General features: G+C 45.6%; 2 protein-coding genes across 7 annotated transcripts; both read left to right on the plus strand.

Moving 5' to 3' along the window:
- Positions 1 to 589: 589 nt before the first annotated feature.
- LOC125428667 (zinc finger protein 391-like) lies at positions 590 to 7,029 on the plus strand. 6 transcript variants are annotated; one of them, XM_048489163.1, is made up of 6 exons: positions 649 to 672; positions 761 to 807; positions 1,059 to 1,142; positions 2,596 to 3,380; positions 4,182 to 4,332; positions 5,274 to 7,029. In XM_048489163.1, exons 4-6 carry the CDS (start codon positions 2,667 to 2,669, stop codon positions 6,287 to 6,289), a joined length of 1,881 nt encoding a protein of 626 aa, XP_048345120.1. In that variant the 5' UTR covers positions 649 to 672; positions 761 to 807; positions 1,059 to 1,142; positions 2,596 to 2,666; the 3' UTR covers positions 6,290 to 7,029. The 6 variants fall into 6 exon arrangements, with proteins under 6 accessions (XP_048345119.1, XP_048345121.1, XP_048345118.1 ...); XM_048489164.1 differs by lacking the exon at positions 761 to 807 and having other exon boundaries at positions 607 to 672; XM_048489161.1 differs by lacking the exon at positions 1,059 to 1,142 and having other exon boundaries at positions 642 to 672.
- A 2,240-nt stretch (positions 7,030 to 9,269) lies between these two features.
- Positions 9,270 to 18,694, plus strand: LOC125429830 (zinc finger and SCAN domain-containing protein 12-like). The gene is made up of 4 exons (XM_048491343.1): positions 9,270 to 9,636; positions 11,104 to 11,930; positions 14,049 to 14,169; positions 18,288 to 18,694. Exons 2-4 carry the CDS (start codon positions 11,190 to 11,192, stop codon positions 18,692 to 18,694), a joined length of 1,269 nt encoding a protein of 422 aa, XP_048347300.1. The 5' UTR covers positions 9,270 to 9,636; positions 11,104 to 11,189.
- The last annotated feature ends 888 nt before the right edge of the window (positions 18,695 to 19,582 follow it).

Genomic DNA, 19,582 nt, shown 5'->3' on the forward strand with positions numbered 1-19,582 from the left:
AGCATGTACAGTGTGCAAACCTGATAAGGTGAGGGCATCTGATTGGTACCACTTTTGTATATAGTTAGCACAGACAGCAGAGTGAGGTGTGCCTGAAAACACATGTGGTCTGGCGAAGCACTTTGTAAGTAGATAGCAATAAAATAGAACTGCACTGGTGACTGTGTGTCTATCAGTTCTTGTCTACATTGTGTCCTACAAGGTGGTCTACTCCGAGTAAATCCGCTGCTTCAACAAGAACACACACGGGCCAGTTGGAGGGAGAACAGTTTTAAGTCCCCCTCCCTAACTAGTTTGTAGCTTCTCCGGCCTTCCCAGTGTCAGGAAAAGAGGAAAAAACCTTTGCAAGTCTTTCCCTTCTTTTGGTTGCAGGGTAGGGCAGCCTCAATGCAGCGACTTCTACAGCAGCAGAGTTGCAAGGTTTCTTCTCCCCCTTCCCATCCAGACTCCCCTGAGTGGACGAGTGCCCCTGCTGGACAACCTCAAACAAGGGGATTTTCCCCCTTTGGGTCTGCAATGTCTAAAGGGGGTTAAGGACACAGAACTGCACTGCCTAGAGAAGACAGCTGGCAGTGGGAGGAGGATAGCAAAACCTCTCTTGCTTGTTCAGAAAGGGAAGGAGATTGGGTGGCTGGGAAGAGCACGAAGATCGGAGAGCCTGAGCTCTGGGAGGTGAGTAGAGTTGGGGGTCGGAGGGAGAAGAGACACCCCTCGCCAATTGATCCTGGTCCAAGCAAGATCTTTTCTCCTTCTGGATCAGGTAGAAGGAAGAGGAAGAGCATCCCACCTTTCTCTCTGCAGAGGCAGGTGGGCAGCTCATCTTGGCAAGTTTTTCTTAGGTCGGGTTGCCAACTCCAGCTGGTAAATTTCCTGGAGATTTGGGGGTGGGGGCCAGCAGCAGAGTGTAACTGTGCAGTGTCTACCTCCATCAGCAATTGCATCTTTTGCAGTCAGTGGGGTTGAGAAGGTGTAACACTGTTTAGGATTGTATAGTTAGCATATTGTATAGCACAAAATCTAGCTGCTGTCCTTCCCTCCTCAAATGTTGCCCTCCTCAGGTCCCATCCTTAAAGCTCCAGGAATTTCTCATCCGGGAAGTGGCAACCTTAGAATCTCAGTGAGAAAAGCAGACTACAAATAAAGTAAGTAAATTAAAAACAGCACACATATGTTTCTGCCTACCTATCACAGGACAAATAATAGGAAATGACTTCACTGCATATCCCAGGGGAATTTCCAGTTTGGTGACGCCCCCGTCACCAAACAGTGGCCATTTGGGCTTGCCAACAGGCCTGGAGAAAAATGGCTTGTCCTTTAAATTGAGGCTTCATGTTTAGACATGGGCAGGTAGGTGAAGCTTTTTCAGCACGATCACTTAGTAATTGGATTAAGCCTTTATTGAAGAGCCAGGACTCTTCTTTTTTTTTTGGTCCAGGGCTGTTGGGTGTGCAAAATGCCACCAAGTCACAGCTGACTCACAGCATCCCCAGCAAGGAGCTTTCAAGGCAGGTGAGGAGCAGAGGTGATTTACCTCTGCAGGGTCTTGTTGGATGTCTTGAATCAGCTTGGAGCTCAACTTGGCTGGTTTTGAAGCGGCTTGGAACCCAAAGTGAAAACAACACGCAAATTTTCATTGTCCAGGGAATGACTGTAATGGAACTTTGGGACCCATCTCTTTTCACTTGCTGTTTTGAAGGCATTTGTGAACTACTTACACGGTGGCAAAAGATTACCGATACAGCCTGGCTAGTGTGCTTTGGAGCATTTTTGCAGATTTATTTGCTATGATGAATTATTGCTTTGAGCAGAATTGATGCTTTTGGTGTTGCAGTGTACTTATTGAGCAACTGAGCTTAATGTAGGCTTATATTTAATCTAAATATTGTGAATAGATACAGGTATTTCAGTACAGGCTGATGCTGTTAATATAGTTTTCCTGTACTGGTCCCCTTATTTGGATGTTAATTTTTGGCCTGCAGAAAGTGTCGGGTTCAATCTTCAGCATCTCCCGTTAAAAGGACTAGACAATAGATGATGTGAAAGGCCTCCACCTGAGACCCTGCCAGTCATGATGGTCTGATTCAATATAAGTATACTTATAAAGTGTGTGCATGTGCGTGTGTGTGTGAAGTATAAAGGAATAGTTATAAAGTATAAAGAATGTCAGCACCCATATGTACCTGCCCAGGCACTGAGGTCACAGGGGGAGACTTTCCCTGTGTTACCCCCCCCCTGCTGAATTATGGGGACAGGTGCATGCAGGAGGGCTTTCTCTGTGATTGTCCTCAGGATTTGGAATAATTTCCCCTCAGAGGTTTGCTGGGCGCCTACCTGTATGGTTTAGGTGCCTCGCGAAGATTTTCCTTTTCACTCAGGCATTTGGTTAGTCTCCCGGAGGCCCCCTCTATGATGATGCTGGTTGGCATGGGGGTGGGGTGAGGGTTAGGGTTGGGTTTTTAATTTTTGTATGCTGTGTTTTTAACAGATGTATTTGTATAAGAGGATACATGTGAACTATAAATGTAAAAAAAAAAAGAGGAGTATTCATATTTGTGTTTGTTTTTTGAAATATATGTTTCCATCTCTGTTATCCAGGCTAAAATTCAATATTCCTATTGACATTCCTAGAGTTTTGTATTGTGAGACTATTTTAATCAGACAAGGAAATGGAGGAACCAGATCCTACAGGCCTCACCTTAATGGAAGCCCTTCATGGCCACCAGGCTGGGTTTGTGAGGGAATTCCTGCACAGGCAATCAGCAGAACAGATGAAACGGGAACCAAGAGAGGGATCCCTTCAGCATTGGGAAGTCCAGTGGCAAGAGTTCCTCAAGACTGTGGAGACGCCTCAGCCACATTGGGCAGGTTCAGAGTTGCCACAGGAGCCCACACCATGGGATGATGCCAAGACCTTTCTATCTTCTTTTGAGCAAGTGGCCAAAGCCTGCCAGTGGCCCAAGGAAGAGTGGGTGGCCCGACTCCTGCCAGCCCTCAGCCATGAAACTGAGCAAGCTTTCATTAGCCTGAATGATAAGGATAGGAGGGATTATGGGAAAGTGAAGGCAGCCATCTTGCAAGGAGACACCTTGAGGAGGGAGAAGCAGCGTCAATGCTTCCGACATTTCTGCTACCAGGAGGCTGAAGGGCCAAGAGGGGCTTACAGCCAGCTCCAGGAACTCTGCAACAAGTGGCTGAGAGTGGAAAATCACACCAAGGAGCAGATCCTGGAGCTCTTGATCTTGGAGCAATTGCTGAGTGTCCTTCCCACAGAGATCCAGAGCCGGGTGAGGGAGAGCGGACCTGAGAGCTGCTCCCAGGCAGTGGCCCTGGCTGAGGAGTTCCTCTCAAGGCAGCAAGAGGCACAAAGATGCAACGATCAGGTGAGAACAGTTCCTTCTGTTACCCCTATGTGACGTGTGGCCTGTGTTGATATCTCTCTCCACCGTGACAACCATTCCATTCTCCATTTTGTGACAGGGAAGGCAAGCTGTGAGCTGAGCAAGATTTGTTGCTTGCCTGTCCTTGACTGACAGCACTGGTCAGTTCTGTCCACTACTACACCCACGGTCTTTTGGTACCCTAGGCCAATCATTAGTCTGAATAGCTTCCGCCCACCACCACTGCAGCCCAGGTGGTTGCCTTTGCCTACCCAGCCTATCTTTCCCCTCCTCCCCAAGGAGGGAGGAAGAGCAGCTGGCCATTTCAATGCCCAGCTGCCAAGGGGGGGGGGGCGCAATGCCCAGCTGCCAATGCTTCTTACTTACCTGGCTCTAAGCACTCCAACACAGGTGCAGATAGACAGTGAGTCCCAGCAGCTGGACTCTGCCATACCCACCAAGCTGGTGATAGCTAGCTGGTCTCCTTCCCTCCCTCCCATGTGGCTAAGAAGGAAGGCTAGGGGAACCACCTTGAGGACCCCTGCACTAGACAACTGGTTATGTGTACCTCATGGGTGGGCCGGCTCTGACTATACTGTGTCCTATCTCATTTAAAAGGTGTCATGTCTTATAATCAAGCCTAACAGATCCCAAGAAACCCAGATATAATTTCTCCTTTATGTGTGGTAGTGGCGCTGTTTGGTGCTGAGCAAAGAAGGAAGAACAGAGCCTTTATCTCATCAAGCATTCTCCATCCCATCTCTCTTCCTGTGTTCCTAAAAAGGCACCTCTGTGCTCTTGCAGGTGGTGTTTGAAGAGGCTTTTAAAGAGGTGACAGCGACAGCCTCTGAGGCAGGCCAGACTTCATCTGACCACAAGCTGCGGCACTCGTATATGGAAACGAAGCAGAAGGAGTATGGGGAAGCCAGCCTGTTAGGTAAAGAGGGCAGGCCAGGTGGGGCCTGAGTCCTTGGGTGCTCTGAAGCTCCTTTTCTTCTTTCAGGGAATTCAGGGGCTGCTCCATCCTTGGAACTTTTAGAATTGTTGATGAGGTGTAGAAAAGGGCAGGCTGGAAGGGGGAACTGCAGAAGCAGAGCCAATAACATATGAGGGAACAATTTAGTCAGTCAGAGAGCCACCATGGTGTAATAGTTAAGAGCTGTGGACTCTAATCTGGAGAAATGGGTTTGATTCCCCATTCTTCCTCATTCACCTGGGGCCAATCACAGTTCTCTCAGAACTCTCTCAGAAATTATTAAACTGTATAATAATTATCAGCTGTTTTAAAATTTGAACTAGAATGCAATGATATCAGAAAACTGGATGAATAGAATATATAGCCAAGTTCCCAGGATTTGTTTTTTGCATCTAAACATTCACGGATGGGATCTCAAAAATAATGTTAGATGCGCACCAAAAAAAAATCCCTCTGTGTGTAATTCTGACAAGCGACTTTCCTTTACAAGATTTAACGATGAAATTTTGAAGACTCCCTAGGGAAAAGTGGATTTCCTTCGCAGCAAAATAGAGGAAGACTTATGTGCAGAAATAAGTTGAAGGGTATGGAGGGCAGAATGCGTGGATTGGGTTTTAATGAGAACTGGAAACCAGCTTCAGACTCGGTGATTTTTCTGCTCTCTGCAAAGTGAGCTATATTGATAATCCTTTTCTCCTAGCAACAAATAAGCTGGTGAAAGGGCTGCTTTGCCACCATGGGTTATACTGGGAGTGGGACTTCTACAGTGTATTCTTTTTAAGGGCTAACTCCCCCTTTTTCTGCTCCTTTTCAATATTGTCTGCAGTATTTCTCACTACAGAAAAAGCTGAGACAGTAGGGTGAAAATTCTAGATAAGATAGCAATTTGAAAGAACCCTTTATTCTTTTCTTTATGTCAGCAGGCAATGAGTGGGACAGCCAGATGGAAAAGAAACAACATGAGTTCTTGTCAGGAAGACCTGAACAGGAGGAACGGAAAGGAATTTGCTGGAATCAAGATAAAGCTAAGGGGCAAGAGTGGAATGTATTGAAAAATACAGATAAGTCCATCCTTTGCCAGGGTGGAAACTTCCATGAAATCCCAGTACAAGAGGAGAATCAAACTGAAATTAAAAGAAGGAAGCTCCTTGGTGCAGATTGGAGAATGCACACAGTAGAGCAACCAAATAAAAGCTTCACATTTGGAAAGACTTACAGTCAAAGGAGAAACCTGAATAAACACGAAATGCTCCATGAAGGACAAAAGCCATATAAATGCTCTGAATGTGGAAAGAACTTCACAAGGAGCACAAGCCTTACTTCTCACAAAAGAGTCCATACAGGAGAAAAACCATATAAATGCTCCGAGTGTGGAAAGAACTTCACCAGGAGCACCACTCTGACTTCCCACAAGAGAATCCACACAGGGGAGAAGCCATACAAATGCTTAGAGTGTGGGAAGAATTTCAACCGGAGAACAAATCTCACTTCACATAAAAGAATGCATACTGGGGAGAAACCATATAGATGCTCAGAGTGCGGAAGGAGGTTCGGTGATCAGTCAAGCCTTGTTAAGCACAAGAGGACCCACACAGGAGAGAAGCCCTATGAGTGCTCAGAGTGTGGGAAGGGTTTTACCACAAACACAAATCTTACTTCACATCTAAGAATGCACACAGGGGAGAAACCATACAAATGCTCTGTGAGTGGAAAGAATTTTACAACAAGCACAAATCTGGCTTCACATCAGAGATCTCACATTGGGGAGAAACCCTATAAATGCTCTGAATGTGGAATGAGTTTCAGTCATAGCACAACCCTCACTTCACATCAAATGATTCACACAGACAAGAAACAGCATAATTGCTTAGAATATACCAGAAGCTTTAGTGAGGTATCATGTCTTAATGCATATCAGATAGTATACACAGGATAAAAAAACCCATTTGGGTGTATGGAATGTGAAAAGAACTTCATTTAGAACACAGATCTTAATTCACATTGAAAAATCTTTCAAGGAGACTGTGCAAACAGAGTTTCCCATACACACAAAGTAATTACATTCCCTATGCTGTTATAGACACAGTTATAGCACACAAGCCGTATCAGTATCTAGCTAAAGTTCTTGGTGTAAATCAGACTTGGTGTAAATAGATCTGAGAAGCTGTGACTGTCAGAAAATGAAAAATCAATTCAGATACTAAGGAGGGAAAGAAACAGTGGAAAAGTTTATGTTGTTTTTATTTGGTTACTACATGTATATATTTACACCTAAAATAATCTATTTTATTTGCTTCCTCAAAAGGTTATTGTGACAAAAGTCAGTCTGTGGTAGATTTCTCACAAGTATGTGCAGACTTTGCAGTAAAAAGATGATCAAAGTCTTTAATCACTACCCACTATCCTGTGGACTCCAGTTCCATGCTATTCCACTGGACAGAAGAGAAAATTCAAAAGGAAAAATAGAATTTGAACTAAGCCATCCTCTTCTCTAGGAGTGATTAGCTGATCTGGCCAATCCAGCGCAAAGCCTTGTTTCTGATATTGTTTCCAGTTAGAAAATTACCAAAATGATACTCCTGCCCACCAAATAGCTACCACGGTCCTGCTGAAACTGGTTCCCCTTGTCTCTAAAAAGGATGAAGTTTGGCAAGATGTTCCCATAGGGGAATAGGTTAATGAAGACCCATTAGTTCAATATCCTAGAAACTACACATGACACTTTTGAGCCTAAGGCTGTTGTGGATTTTTGTTCCTAACATTTTGTTGACCCTAACATTTTCTTGTTCCATAGTTTGTGCTCCTAACATTTCACCCACATCTGTGGCTGGCATATTCAGAGGCATGTTATGGTGAGATGTGTTTCTTTCCATGGCAGAGTCTCTTCTTAGTACAGAAACACATCTTACTGTGAGATGCCTCTGAAGATGCCAGTCATAGATGTGGGTAAAACGTTAGGAGCAAAGTGTACCACAGCCACACAGCCTGGAAAACCCATAATTGCTAGTTGATTCCAGTTCTGAAAGCCTTTGACAATACATTTCTCAAACAGTTTTTCCCCCATATTGTAGGTAGTTGGGACAAGTTCTTATCCACTTTTGTTCCCTGCAACCAGTGCTATATGAGTTGTGTGACATGAGACTGTATTTATTTTTACTTTTAAAAATTTATGGCCTGCTTTTTCTCCCCAACTGGGACTCAAAGTGGTTTAGAGCATTATTCTTCCCTCCTCCATTTTATCCTCACAACAACCCTATCAGGTAGGCGAGGCTGAGCATTTGCAATTGGCCCAAGGTCACCCAGCAAACCTTCATGGTTGGTGGGAATTTGAACTTGGTCACTGAAGGTCCTAGTCCTCCATTTGTATCCAGTACAGCGTATCTAACAAAAGGAGTTTGAGTCATGAAAATTTATATCCTGAAAATCTTTCTGGTCTCTAAGGGGTTCCTGGATTAGAACCTAGCAATGATCCCAGCACTTGTTTTTTGCATCCAAACATTCAGGGATAGGATCTCAAAAATAATGTTAGATGCACATGAATGAATGAATGAATGAATGAATGAATGAATGAATGAATGAATGAATGAATGAATGAATGAATGAATGAATGAATGAATGTCTGTGTGTAAATCTGAGGAGCGACTTTCCTTCCTTTAACTGCGAGATCTTGAAGGCTCCTTAGGGGAAAGTGGATTCCCTCCCCAGCAAAATAGAGGAAAACTTATGTGCAGAAATGAGTTGAAGCGTATGAAGGGTGGAATGCATGGATTGGGTTTTAATGAGAACTGGGAACCAACTTCAGCCTCGGTGGTTTTTTCTGCTCTGCAATTCCCTTCCGTCTTTCACGAAATGTATGGGCCCTGACCCTCCCCACCCCCAAAACACACACTTTATCAACTGCAAACACGTTATGCTCTTTGCAAACTCTGTCAATCCTTTCAGAACTGGGAAACATTTTTTGCAAGACCCTCCTGCCTCAAAGCCTCCCGGTAGCAGCCAGCACCATTCAGGCCGGGGGCGGGGGGGTGGCTGGGTCCGGGGTGCGGGGAGGAAGCTGCCCCATTCAGGACGCCTTCCCAGTCCCCCTACTCCGAGCGCCCTGTCCTTGCAGCCCTCCTGTGCTTTCAGGCAAAAAAGAGGAGCAACCAAACGACTCAAGCAAGTCAGAAGCATATTTCGCCTCCCGTGCTCCATCCTGGCAAGAGTTAAGCCGGCAGAGCTTTGCATCCTAGAGAGGATCATAGTAGTGGTGGAGGCTCTTTTCCGGAGAAGGAAGCGATCGCTTTTGAATGTCTCCCCCCTTCCAGCTGTAGAGAGAGGGGAGGAGGAGCGAGCCGGGAAGCTTGTGTAACCCCTGTGTCAGAATGGGATGACCCAGAAAGGGGTGGAGTCTGAAATGAAGCAGAATGCTGCAGAACTCATGAGGTTGGAGGAAGCGAGACTACCAGGCTGGGACCTTGATTGATTTTATTAAGCCCTTAACACCTTGTTTAAGGTAACTGCAATGTTGTGGGGAACTAGTGGGAAGGGAGTTTATTTTTTTTGCTATATTGTAAATGTTAGAATTTATTGTTTCAGGGTTTTTGTGTATGTAAATGGTGAGAGTTTTCTGGGAACCTTCATCATCTTGAAGCCCATTCACCAAGCCTCAGAAGTCTTCAAAACCAACCACCAGCAAAGAAGAATTGGACTTGGCAATATCAGTAGACTGTAAATAAGGACTTGAAAATGCAAACTTAACAGGACTGCAAAGTGTAAAGGTTAAATGTTTTAAAAGTGTTATTTGTTAAGTAAAGTAAACTGTTTTGTTTAAATTTGGTTCTTTGCAACGCCTTCCAAGTACTGCCCCACAGAACCCACAAGCTGAGGTTACACTTGGACCAGGTAGGTGTGTGGAAAGGGGGAGGGGGGCAGAAACAGGATACTAGAGAGCCTCCCCAGCCCCCCCTGCCCATAGAACCTGTTTCCCAGCAGCAGGGCTTGCCTTCCTGTCTCCAGCTGCAAAGCAGCAAAGGCAAAGCTTTGCAAGATTTCGTCTCCCTGCACACATCACGCCTCTCTGTTCCAGGGGGTCGTCGTCGCCGCCCTCATTTATTCCTCCTGGGTGTTGTTGTTGAGACGGTGCCCTGTAGAGACTCAACGTACGAGCCTGGAGGGGCTCACCAAATCAGCTGATGGTCTTTGAGCAGACCTCTGCTTCCCTATGCCTGCACAAACTCTGCGGTGGAAAAATGTCAGTACTGATCTGCCTTGCAAGGTTGTTGTTGGACTACCCAAAAGAATGTACGTACAGAATTCCAAAGCACAATATAAATGCCGAGTTATTACTGACTCTGTTGTCCCTTCAACTGTATATACGCACACTCATTCAGCACTCTCCTTGAGATTCTCGCTGTCCATTGTCCTGATAACGGTGATTCTCTTTCCATCTTCCCACCTTCCATGTTGGGTAGACTTGTCGTATTTATGTGCAGTATTTGTATATATATATATTTACTTTATTTATATCCCACCTGCCACAACTTTATTTATATCCCACCTGCCTCAAAGTGGCTTACATCATTCTCCTCTTTTCCTTTTTACCATTTTCCCCTTCTCTTCCCCTTTTTCATGTCCTCCCTCCCTTTCCTTTCCTCTTTTTTGATCTTCCTTTTCTTTCCCTTTCATCCCTCAGAAGGAATGAAGCCCCTGCTTGCTGTTGGTCTCCCTTTTGCCATTCTTTGGCCCATCGGTGCCTTATTGAACTATTTCTCTATATAAGTAAAATATAATTAAGGTGCCATCTATTAGTTCTGTCTGGATTTTATTATTTTAATATTTTTTTAAAAAAGTGTGTGTGTGTGTTTTTATACAGTTATCCCTTCCACATCACTGGGGTTGGAGGCGCGGCATCCCCTACAATCTGGAAATCCGCATAAAATTTGCTGGTCCTCCCTTCGTACCAGAGAATAAGCCTGACTTTTTTCTTTTTTTTAACTTTAAAAAAGAAATTGTGTATATTTATGGTATTAAAAGATAAAACATGTTGCTATTACACAATACTGTACATATATTTTATTCATTTCTGAGTTTTAAAACTTTTTCCTGTGTTGTCTGCCAGCCTTCGCATGTCGTCTATTGCTTCTGCAAAACTAAAAAAAAAAAAAATCCCATGCAATTTCTTATGCCAATCCATGATATACCAAAATCGCAGCTGGGAAAGTCACAAAGTAGAATGGGTGTGAGAGTGTGTGTGTATACATGTGGGTGTGTATTTTATTTGTATCCCTGCTGTTTCTCAGCATAACTGGGCTCAGGGCAGCTAACAATGCTATCTATCTGCCTGCCTCTTGCGATGTTAGCTACCCTGAGCCCTACTGTACCAGGAAGGGGCAGAGTATAAATCAAATACAACAATCCTGCAAAGTAAGTTAGGCAGACAGAGTGTGACTGGCTTTCATGGCAGAGTGGAAATCTGAACCTTACCTAGGTCTCTCAGATCCTAGTCCGACCCTCCAATCACTACAACACTGTGGCTCTCTTGTTCTTCCTGTGAGCAATCTGGATTGTTTGATTACAGCAAGTCTTGAATGGCCAAAGAACTTCTGACAACGTGAGACTTTTAAAATTTATCCCTGCTCTTTCCTAGGAATGCAGGAAGGATCCTGGCATTTCAGACAGAGCTTTTTAGGGGAGCAGGGCTGAGAAATTCGATGCCATCCACTATTGATCTGGAATGTTTGTTTCTTCCTCCTGTTCTTTTCTCCATAGGCAGAAGCTCAACACGCTTGTTTCAATCACAAGGATCTGTTGTAGAGTTTTCTTTATTGTGACCCCCTCTGTGAGGTTACCTCAAGATGAAAATGGAGGAGCAAGATCCTGCAAACCTTGCTGTAGAGAAGAGGTTGGAAGAAATCGGGACAAGCCACCATGTCCTCCAGGCTGGGAGCATTGGGGAGTTCTCCCAGAGGAAACCAGGAGATTCCGTGAAGCAGGAGCCACGAGAGGGGCTTCTTCAGCAGTGGGAAGTCCAGTGGCAGGAGTTCCTCAAGACAGTAGAGTTCCCTCTCTCAAGATGGGCAATTCCACAACTGCCAGAGAAACCTTCCCCATGGGAGGACACCAAGGCCTTCCTGGCCTCCTTTGAGCAAGTGGCTGAAGCCTGTCAGTGGCCCAGAGAAGAATGGGTGACGCAACTCCTACCAGCCCTCAGGGGAGAAGCCGAACAGACCTTCAGCAGCCTGGATGCCCAAGACAGAAAGGATTATGGGAAAGTAAAGGCAGCCATCTTACAAGGGGACACTATCAACAGGGAGAAGATTCGCTTGCACTTCCGATGTTTCTGCTACCAGGAGGCTGAGGGGCCACGGGGTGCTCTTAGTCGACTCCAGGAACTCTGCCGTCAATGGCTGAAGGTCGAGAGGCACTCAAAGGAGCAGATCTTGGAGCTCTTGATCCTGGAGCAGTTCCTGACTGTCCTCCCGCCAGAGATCCTGAGCTGGGTCAAAAGGTGCAACCCAGAGACCTGCTCCCAGGCAGTAACCCTGGCAGAGGAGTTCCTGTTGAGGCAGCGAGAGACTGAGAGGCAGGAGAAAGAGGTGATACTGTGTGTGCTGTCTCTTTGGGTCATTGGGGAAGGGTGGGTTAAGACTGTGCTTGAATGAGTTGGAAAGCTATAGGGTGCATTTAAGTGGGAAAGTGACTTCTTGTCATAAGAACATAAGAACATAAGAACAAGCCAGCTGGATCAGACCAGAGTCCATCTAGTCCAGCTCTCTGCTACTCGCAGTGGCCCACCAGGTGCCTTTGGGAGTTCACATGTAGGATGTGAAAGCAATGGCCTTCTGCGGCTGTTGCTCCCGAGCACCTGGACTGTTAAGGCATTTGCAATCTCAGATCAAAGAGGATCAAGATTGGTAGCCATAAATTGACTTCTCCTCCATAAATCTGTCCAAGCCCCTTTTAAAGCTATCCAGGTTAGTGGCCATCACCACCTCCTGTGGCAGCATATTCCAAGCACCAATCACACGTTGCGTGAAGAAGTGTTTCCTTTTATTAGTTCTAATTCTTCCCCCCAGCATTTTCAATGTATGCCCCCTGGTTCTAGTAAATGAGCCAGTCTGTCATGAGCCAGTCTGACAGTGTCTGTAGAGTGCCTTCTGGTGGGTTGGAGGCCTAACGTCAATCCCTGAAAGCATCTTGGTCCAAGGAATTTGACAGGTGTGCATTTAAGTTGCATATATCACCTGTTCTAGGCTGGGTGGTCATCTAGGATCTAGGACCGTGGTGGCGAACCTTTGGCACTCCAGATGTCATGGACTACAATTCCCATCAGCCCCTGCCAGAGTGGCCAATTGGCCATGCTGGCAGGGGCTGATGGGAATTGTAGTCCATAACATCTGGAGTGCCAAAGGTTCGCCACCGCTAATCTGGGTTCAAATTCACCACACACACACACCATGAAACTGACTTGCACCTGTTGCCCTCTCTCAGCCTAACCTGCTTCACAGGTTGTAAAAATGAAACAGGACAATGGAGAACAATTTAAGTTGACCTGAATTCCTTGGAGAAGTGAAGAAAAAGAAGAGTTTGGATTTATATCCTGCTTTTCTCACCTATAAGGAGTCTCAAAGCAACTTACAAACTCCTTCTTTTCCTCCTCACAACAGACACCTTGTGAAGTAAGTGGAGCTGAGAGAGTCCTGACAGAGCTGAGACTAGTCCAAGATCACCCAGCAGGCTGCATTTGGGGGAGTGGAGAAACAAATCCAGTTCACCAGATAAGAGTCTGCCACTCATATGGAGGAGTGGGGAATCAAATTCTGTTCTCCAGATTAGAGTTCACTGCTGTTAACCACTACACTATAATAATACCCTAAATGGATGAGTTAGCTCTGCTCCGCAGTCTAATAGGGCAAAATATAGGTTGATCTATTATTGGCTTGCCAATCTCCAGGTGAGGCCTGGAGTACTCTTGAATTACAGTTCATCTTTAGGCGATCACAATCAGTTCCTTCGGAGAAAATGGCAGCTTCGGAAGATGAACTGTGACATCATATCCACACTGAACTCCCCAATTTTTGCCTTCTCTAGGCACCCTCTCCCCCCAAAAAATCTCTAGGAATTACCCAGTCCAGAGTTCGCAGCACTAGTCCATTCTGTGCCTTGGAACTGTGAGCTACCTGCTCTGGAACTGAACCTGGTGAATAACAGGTCAGGTCTTGGAGCTCTCCTTTCAGGCAGGCACAGAACAGAACAGAATGAGGAATTTAGGAGATAAGTTCAGGAAAGGTTGGTTTGGTACATCCTCTGGAAGGCTGGCCTTCGGCATTCATTGCATTTGACACAAGAATGAAGCATGGAGCAGGGGTCACTGGGGGCGTGGGGTGAAGTGGTTGTGAATTTTCTGCATTGTGCAGGGGGTTAGACTGGATAACCTGGAAGGTCCCTTCCCACTCTATGGCTCATTCCGCACATGCAGAATAATGCACTTTCAAACTTCTTTCAGTGCTCTTTGAAGCTGTGCGGAATGGCAAAATCCACTTGCAAACAGTTGTGAAAGTGGTTTGAAAATGCATTATTTTGCGTGTGCGGAAGGGGCCTATGTTTCCATGATTCTGCAGTCCTAATGCCTCCCTGGCCTTGGTCAGTTGCATGCATGCTGAGCTGAAATTAGAGGATCCGGCTTCTGAAAGGATCCCTCTCTGCTGTTGCAGGTGCCCTTGGAGGAGGCAGTTGGGAGCATCTTTGAGGCAGGCCGGGTTCCATCTGAGAATGACCAGATGCAGCTCTCAATAGATGTCAAGGAAGAAGAGGAGGGAGATGCAAGTCTGCTAGGTAAGAAGGGGATAAATTTTTCCTCCCCGAGAGTTTTTTACATTTTTAGCTAAGAAATATCTTCTGTACATAAAGCCTCCCACAGTTGAGAACTGTTGTGGCTCCAAATCCAACCCTTCTCATCTTGTTTAAATTTTTCTTTCAGTTGATGATATAAAAATTCGTGACATTGATCTCCATTCACACTTTTCCTTCACATTTCTTTACTATATCCTTCAACCCCAAATAATCTATGCTCCCTCTATCTTTCTAATAGTACCACTTCATGTAGGGGATATCCACCAGGGTATTTTTATATAATCGCCATCTCTCCTACATTCCCCCCAACCTTTACCTATAGACCATCATATATAATGATAATTAAACTCTTTATGCACCTTTGTCTTTCTTGTACCCATGCCGTCAATACATCCAGGTCATGATGATCTTCCAGTTTAATAGATCCTTATTTTTAAGCAGCATCCTAATGTTGCAGCTTGGTAGAAAAAGTTTGAAATTTGGTAATCTCTAAACCTCCGCGGTTCCTGGCAATCCACACAGAGTTCTTATATATTTAATTCTGGTTCTTTCTCCCACACAAACTGTAAAATATCTCTCTCTTCATGTTCTTAAAAAAAATTGTATGATATCAATATAGTTTTACCATCTACTACTTGCTGGCCCCTTCCTTTCCCAAGCTGACCTGGCTATCATTGTGGTCCATGCAACAGTCACCTCCAGGCTAGACTATTATTGCAACTCTCTCGCTTCTGAGGGCCTGGCCTTGCATCTGGTTCGAGATTGAAAATGGTCCAGAATACGTGAGCGTCTGCATGCCTGCCAGGTGCCATGAGAGAACATATTACCCCTGTGCTCCCCTCGCTTGCACTGGCTACCAATCGACTCAATCATTTTCAAGGTGTTGAGGTGTTGGCAATCCTTAAGGCCTTATGCATGACCTGGGACTCCTCCTCGCGGTACCCTCATGGGACCGCCTTACCCCATATGTCCCAAATAGGTTCCTGTGTTCGCAGAGGCCAACTTACTGAGGATCCCTAGCTCTTCGATGATAATGGCTGGTTTTCACACCTCGCCAGAGACCTTCACAGCTTCTGGCCCCTGCCTGGTGGAACGCTTCTTCCATCAGCTGTCCGGCCCTGCAGGATCTTGCTGAGTTCTGGGTAGGCCTGTAAGACTGAGCTGTTCCACTGGACCTTTGGGGTATTCAGCCGCTGATGAGGGGGCCACTCCTTTCCTCCCTCCTTTATGATTATCATGGAGATCCTGCCACACTCTTCCTTTTGGGGTTCTTATGGGAATTGATAGCAGGCTTTCATCTGGAGTTAATTTCACGCTGCATTTTAAATGGGAGCAGGCTTATTTTATTAGAGCTGTTTTAACCTATATTTATTGTATCTTATTACGATGCTGTGCTCTATCTATGCTGTTCATCACTTGGAAGTTCTTCGGGAGTGGGCGAAATGAGTTTATAAACCCCAAAAAATTTAAAATAATAATAATAATAATAATACACATTACTAGCGTACACATAATAATAATAATAATAATAATAATACATAATAATAATAATAGCTTCGCCGCCATGCTGCCTGGGCTCAAGCGCTGACCTGGGCGGGCGCTAGCTTGGGGCGGCTGGAGGAGAGGCAGCTGGCGCGGGCGGGCGAAGCTTCCGGGAGGCGGCTGCTCATGGTGCAGCTTACATGCTGGCATGGAGTGCAGTGCCTAAAGATCTTGAACGGCACTTAAAACAATTGGCGCTGACAAAATCACCATGGGTGCGCTCCCACTCACCACATTAGCCAGCTGGGTTTCTCTTGTTCAGACGCTGGTTTCGGTGGACGTCCCTCATATCCCCAGCGCTCGCACTGTCGCGGGTTGCAGAAATTGCAGCGCTTCCTCCTCCCTGGCTGCTGGCGTCAAATCTGCTCTTCAAAAAAACAGCAACATTTTTCCCAAACCCCGAGCTTGGCGCTGGTGGTGCGGTGAGGGAACCCGAAGATGACCAGCTGTTGATCTCGCCATTGGGCGCAGGAGCTTCCGCCAATCAGGGAAAGAATCCCTCCATTTTGTTTGGGGAGGGCGCTAACAACCGTCGCCGGAACGGTTTCACATGAAGAGCGTTGAGACGCGGTGCACAACGTGACGTGACGATATTGTTCCCTTTGTTCATGTTTATTGCTGCAAATTCACAGCTTAATTTAGTTTACACGAGGTAATACGGTGAGGTGCTGCACTGCATTCAGACCAGGAAAGTAGCTCGGTGGCGGCGGTAAGAACTGATTTTCACTTTATTTTTTATGCTGATCGCCAGCATGTGCAGAGCGCCTCAAACAAATGCTTCCAAAGTTTCCAGCGTTTCTGATGGCGACGCAGACATCCGGGAGCCTATCAAAAACGCAGCCTCGGCCCCAGCTAATGAAAAATGGAGGCTCCTCCCTCCATAGACGCGACACCTGCAATGCCAGCCAATGAAAACACTTCATTGCCTCTATTCCCATGAAATCGCCGTTATTGCCTGCAAGCGTTAGCTCTTTAATGTAGCAAATGAGTGGGGAGCAAATAGTCTCCGTGGTCATAAGCCGCTTGAGGCTTTTTTTCAGCTGCGGACGCCATTCGCGGAGTTGCACTACGGCGAGGTAAGTGGGGAGCGACCCCATATGTCAGCTGCAAAGGCCACTCATCGGCTCTCAATGCGCATTGATCAAGCCGATACATCACGCACAGTCCTAGATGTTTGGGAAGTGTCCGACGCGTGATGTAATATGTCAAAAAACTTTCAGCATATTGATCTTGGGTTTCTTTGCTTTCAAAAGTAACTGTTCCCTTTGGTATAATAATAAATAATAATAATAATAATAATAATAATAATAATATCAGAATTATCTGAAATTATCTGCATGCCAATGGGCAGTTTCATTTCTGCATTTCTTCAAAAAAGCCACTCTTATTTTCTGAAGTTGGCTAAGCCACATTTCCCTTTTTTTGTTTATGTTGCTCTCCATGCAAAAAAAAAAAATCTCCCCTTCCCATGAAAGCAAGAAGCCAAGAGGGAAATATCTTGACTTCTTGGTTGGAATGTGGTCCTGAAAATCCACAGACTAAACTCTTACATCATGTTAGAGGAAGGCAGTAGCGCTAGAGCACCTAGAAGACCTTTTTCAGATGACTCACATTTCTTCTCTGCTCTTCTATCTGATCTCTAAGCAGAGCTGGGAAACACAAGATGGATTTCCTAAAGAAGTCCATTGGCTGGAGACATCTCAAGCAAGTCCAAGATGAGGACCACGCACTTGGTTTGGTAGGCCAACCAAATTTTTGGGCAGCACCTCTATGTCACAGAGTGCTCCCAACGGGCGGCCCATGGACACTATGGCACCCCACTGACACCGCAGTGAGATTTTGCCCAGCAGTGCATCTGGTTAACCATTTTGAGATTCTCCTCCTGCACCAATCCCTTTTAACTGGAAATGCAGGGATTGGAATGTGGGATCTTCTGTATATCAAGAAGAGAAGAAGAGTTTGGTTTTCTATCCCCTCTTTCTCTCCCAGGAGACTCCAAAAGGGGCTGGACAATCTCCTTGCCCTTTCCCCCTCACAACAAAACACCCCCAGGGAGTGGGTGGGGCTGAAGAGATTCGGTGAAGCTGTGATCAGCTCCAAGGTGCCCCACCTTAGCCATGCGGTGTAGGGAATGCCTGACATAATCTGAATTCCCCAGATAAGCCTCCACAATTCAAGCGGCAGAGCTGGGAATCAAACCTGGTTCCTCCAGATCAGAGTGCACCTGCTCTTGGCCACTGCTCTTAGCCACTACGCCACTGCTGCTCCAAGTAGATGTTCTATCGCTAAGCTACATGCCTCCCACAAGAAAGATGCAAGTTGTAACATGGCCTTCAAATGGGCTTTAAAGGAAGCCAGAGAACACCCCTGCTTCGTTCTCCAAGCTGGCAAGAGGAACTGAGTACCAGACTCCTTTCCCCATGAAACTGCATTAGTGGTGACCCTTAGCCAAAGCCACCAAAAGGTGGAATTCCTCTTCCTGTTACAAGAAATCCAAGAGAAGCTGATTGGTAGTTGCATTTGGACTCTCATTGGGTTTTCTCTCCCTTTTCCAACAGAGGAAGATCATCTGAATGAGGAGGCTGCCAGAGAGACTTTGTCAGAAAGAGCTGAGAGTGAGGAGCTGAAAGAGAATTTCTGGAATCCAGATGTACCAGAAAACCAGGAAGAAAACCTTACAGAAAACAGGATGGATGAATCCTTCCCTTGTCAGGATGAGGGCTTTCATGAATTCACCATGCAACCAGCAAAGCAAGCAGACAAGATAAGGAACCAATATCTCGATGTTAATTGGGGACTTCCCCCAGAGGAGACATTGGACCAAAATCAGGGGTTGTGTTCAGAAAGTGAAACACTCTGGAAAGGAGAGAAACGTTATAAATGCTCAGAATGTGGAAAGAGTTTTAGCAAGAGCACACACCTGATTAGACATCAAATCATGCACACTGGGGAGAGAGGAGGCTAAATGTTCGAATGTGGAAAGACCTTCAATCAGAGCGCACACCCTTAACTTCCCATCAAATAATCCACACAGGAGTAGGTTCATATAAATGTTCGAATGTGCAGGGAAGAGTTTCAACAAAAGAGCAACTAACCTGATTAGGCACCAGAGGATGCACACGGGAGAGAAGCCACATAGGCTTCAGTGGTTCAGGGACTGTGGCAAACACTTCTCAGGGATAAAATCTGCTTCATTCAGCACTTCAGAGGGGAAGTGCACACAGGCTTTGTCTCATTTCAGTGCTTGGAATGTGGCAGGTTCAGTCACAGGGAAGCCTAACTCGCGGCACATCATCAGGAGACTCCACACAGGGAATCCACCCTATGGACTGCTCAGACTGCAGCAAGAGCTTCTGTGATCAGTCCAGTCTTATTAGGCACAAGAGAATCCACACAGGGGAGAAGCCATATAAATGCACAGAGTGTGGCAAGAGTTTCAGCCAGAGCACAAACCTTACTTTACATCAAAGAATGCATGCCAGGGGTGGGGAGGAACTGCCCCATGATCCTCCCCATCCACTTACCAGTGAGATAGCTGTGTTAGCCTTGTGGCACCTTTGAAAACGACTTTGAAAACTATTGTACTGTCAGGAATTAGAGTCCCTTTAACCAGGTACATATGCATGGTTGAATAAATCGGCCCTGCATCAAGTTTACTTGGTATTTGAGGCTAGGAAAGAATTTCTGTGAAACAGAGCCCTTTCTGTGTTACCCTATTCTGTGTAGAACTGTCTGACTAAAGCTTTGAGGTTGCTTGGTAGTTTTCGTTTTGTAAATTTTAATAGTTTAATTGTAATTTGGAAGGTAAACTTTCTTGGAGTTGCTTTTGGATTGAAACCCAAGGCATAGTAAA

This window comes from Sphaerodactylus townsendi, linkage group LG03 (genome assembly GCF_021028975.2).
Source record: "Sphaerodactylus townsendi isolate TG3544 linkage group LG03, MPM_Stown_v2.3, whole genome shotgun sequence".
In the NCBI taxonomy this organism is placed as follows: domain Eukaryota; kingdom Metazoa; phylum Chordata; class Lepidosauria; order Squamata; family Sphaerodactylidae; genus Sphaerodactylus; species Sphaerodactylus townsendi.

Excerpts from the sequence above, each read along its gene's own strand:
- LOC125428667 (XM_048489162.1), top strand. The coding sequence starts at position 2,667 with ATGGAGGAACCAGATCCTACAGGCCTCACCTTAATGGAAGCCCTTCAT. Across the intron at positions 3,381-4,181 it reads CACAAAGATGCAACGATCAG|GTGGTGTTTGAAGAGGCTTT; the intron begins GTGAGAACAGTT and ends GTGCTCTTGCAG. Across the intron at positions 4,333-5,273 it reads AGGTAAAGAGGGCAGGCCAG|CAGGCAATGAGTGGGACAGC; the intron begins GTGGGGCCTGAG and ends TCTTTATGTCAG.
- LOC125429830 (XM_048491343.1), top strand. The coding sequence starts at position 11,190 with ATGAAAATGGAGGAGCAAGATCCTGCAAACCTTGCTGTAGAGAAGAGG. Across the intron at positions 11,931-14,048 it reads CTGAGAGGCAGGAGAAAGAG|GTGCCCTTGGAGGAGGCAGT; the intron begins GTGATACTGTGT and ends CTGCTGTTGCAG. Across the intron at positions 14,170-18,287 it reads GGGAGATGCAAGTCTGCTAG|AGGAAGATCATCTGAATGAG; the intron begins GTAAGAAGGGGA and ends CTTTTCCAACAG.